We start from the raw sequence: 527 nt of genomic DNA, 5'->3' as shown, positions 1-527 counted from the left end.
GCCACCAAGCCCAGCTTGATTTTTTTTTTTAAGGACATCATTAGTATCATTAATAACAAGAAATCTCCTGGGTTGCTGTTGTTAGAGTATGTGTTCCATTGACTTTCTCTGCTTTTCTTTTCAGGGAGGAGCTTTATCTTTATATACTGCTCTCACCACGCAGCAGAAACTGGCAGGTGTCACTGCACTCAGTTGCTGGCTTCCTCTTCGGACTTCGTTTCCAAAGGTAGCCTGGTTGGTGCATACAACATGAGATTACTGAGCTAAGAGGTTGCAGATAATGTTGGGGATAGAACCATTCTTTTTTTTTTTTATTAAGACAGTTTATTTTTAGAACAGTTTTAGGTTTGCAGCAGAGTTGGGCAGAAAGTACAGAGTTCCCCTCTACCTCATGTGCCCACACGAAATCTCCCCATTATTGACTTTCTCCCCAAGTAGAGTATTTATTACAATTCGTGAACCTCCATTGACACATCATCATCCAAAGTCCATAGCAGTCATCTTTTTTTAAAAATGATTTTCTTAGA

The 527-nt window shown here is 39.7% G+C and overlaps 1 protein-coding gene across 1 annotated transcript in view; it reads left to right on the top strand.

The window, feature by feature from the left end:
• The window catches only part of LYPLA1 (lysophospholipase I), a 15,287-nt gene that overhangs the window by 9,159 nt on the left and 5,601 nt on the right, over nucleotides 1-527 (top strand). The window contains exon 5 of the mRNA XM_008072390.1: nucleotides 125-226. Within this exon, the coding sequence (XP_008070581.1) occupies nucleotides 125-226 (102 nt within the window). The remainder of the gene's footprint in view (nucleotides 1-124; nucleotides 227-527) is intronic.

The sequence above is a fragment of the Carlito syrichta genome, unplaced genomic scaffold (genome assembly GCF_000164805.1).
Source record: "Carlito syrichta isolate Samal-C Ts95f unplaced genomic scaffold, Tarsius_syrichta-2.0.1 Scaffold315145, whole genome shotgun sequence".
NCBI classification, from domain to species: domain Eukaryota; kingdom Metazoa; phylum Chordata; class Mammalia; order Primates; family Tarsiidae; genus Carlito; species Carlito syrichta.
Note: the sequence above shows the minus strand (reverse complement) of the source record. Positions and strands in the feature narration are given on the sequence as shown.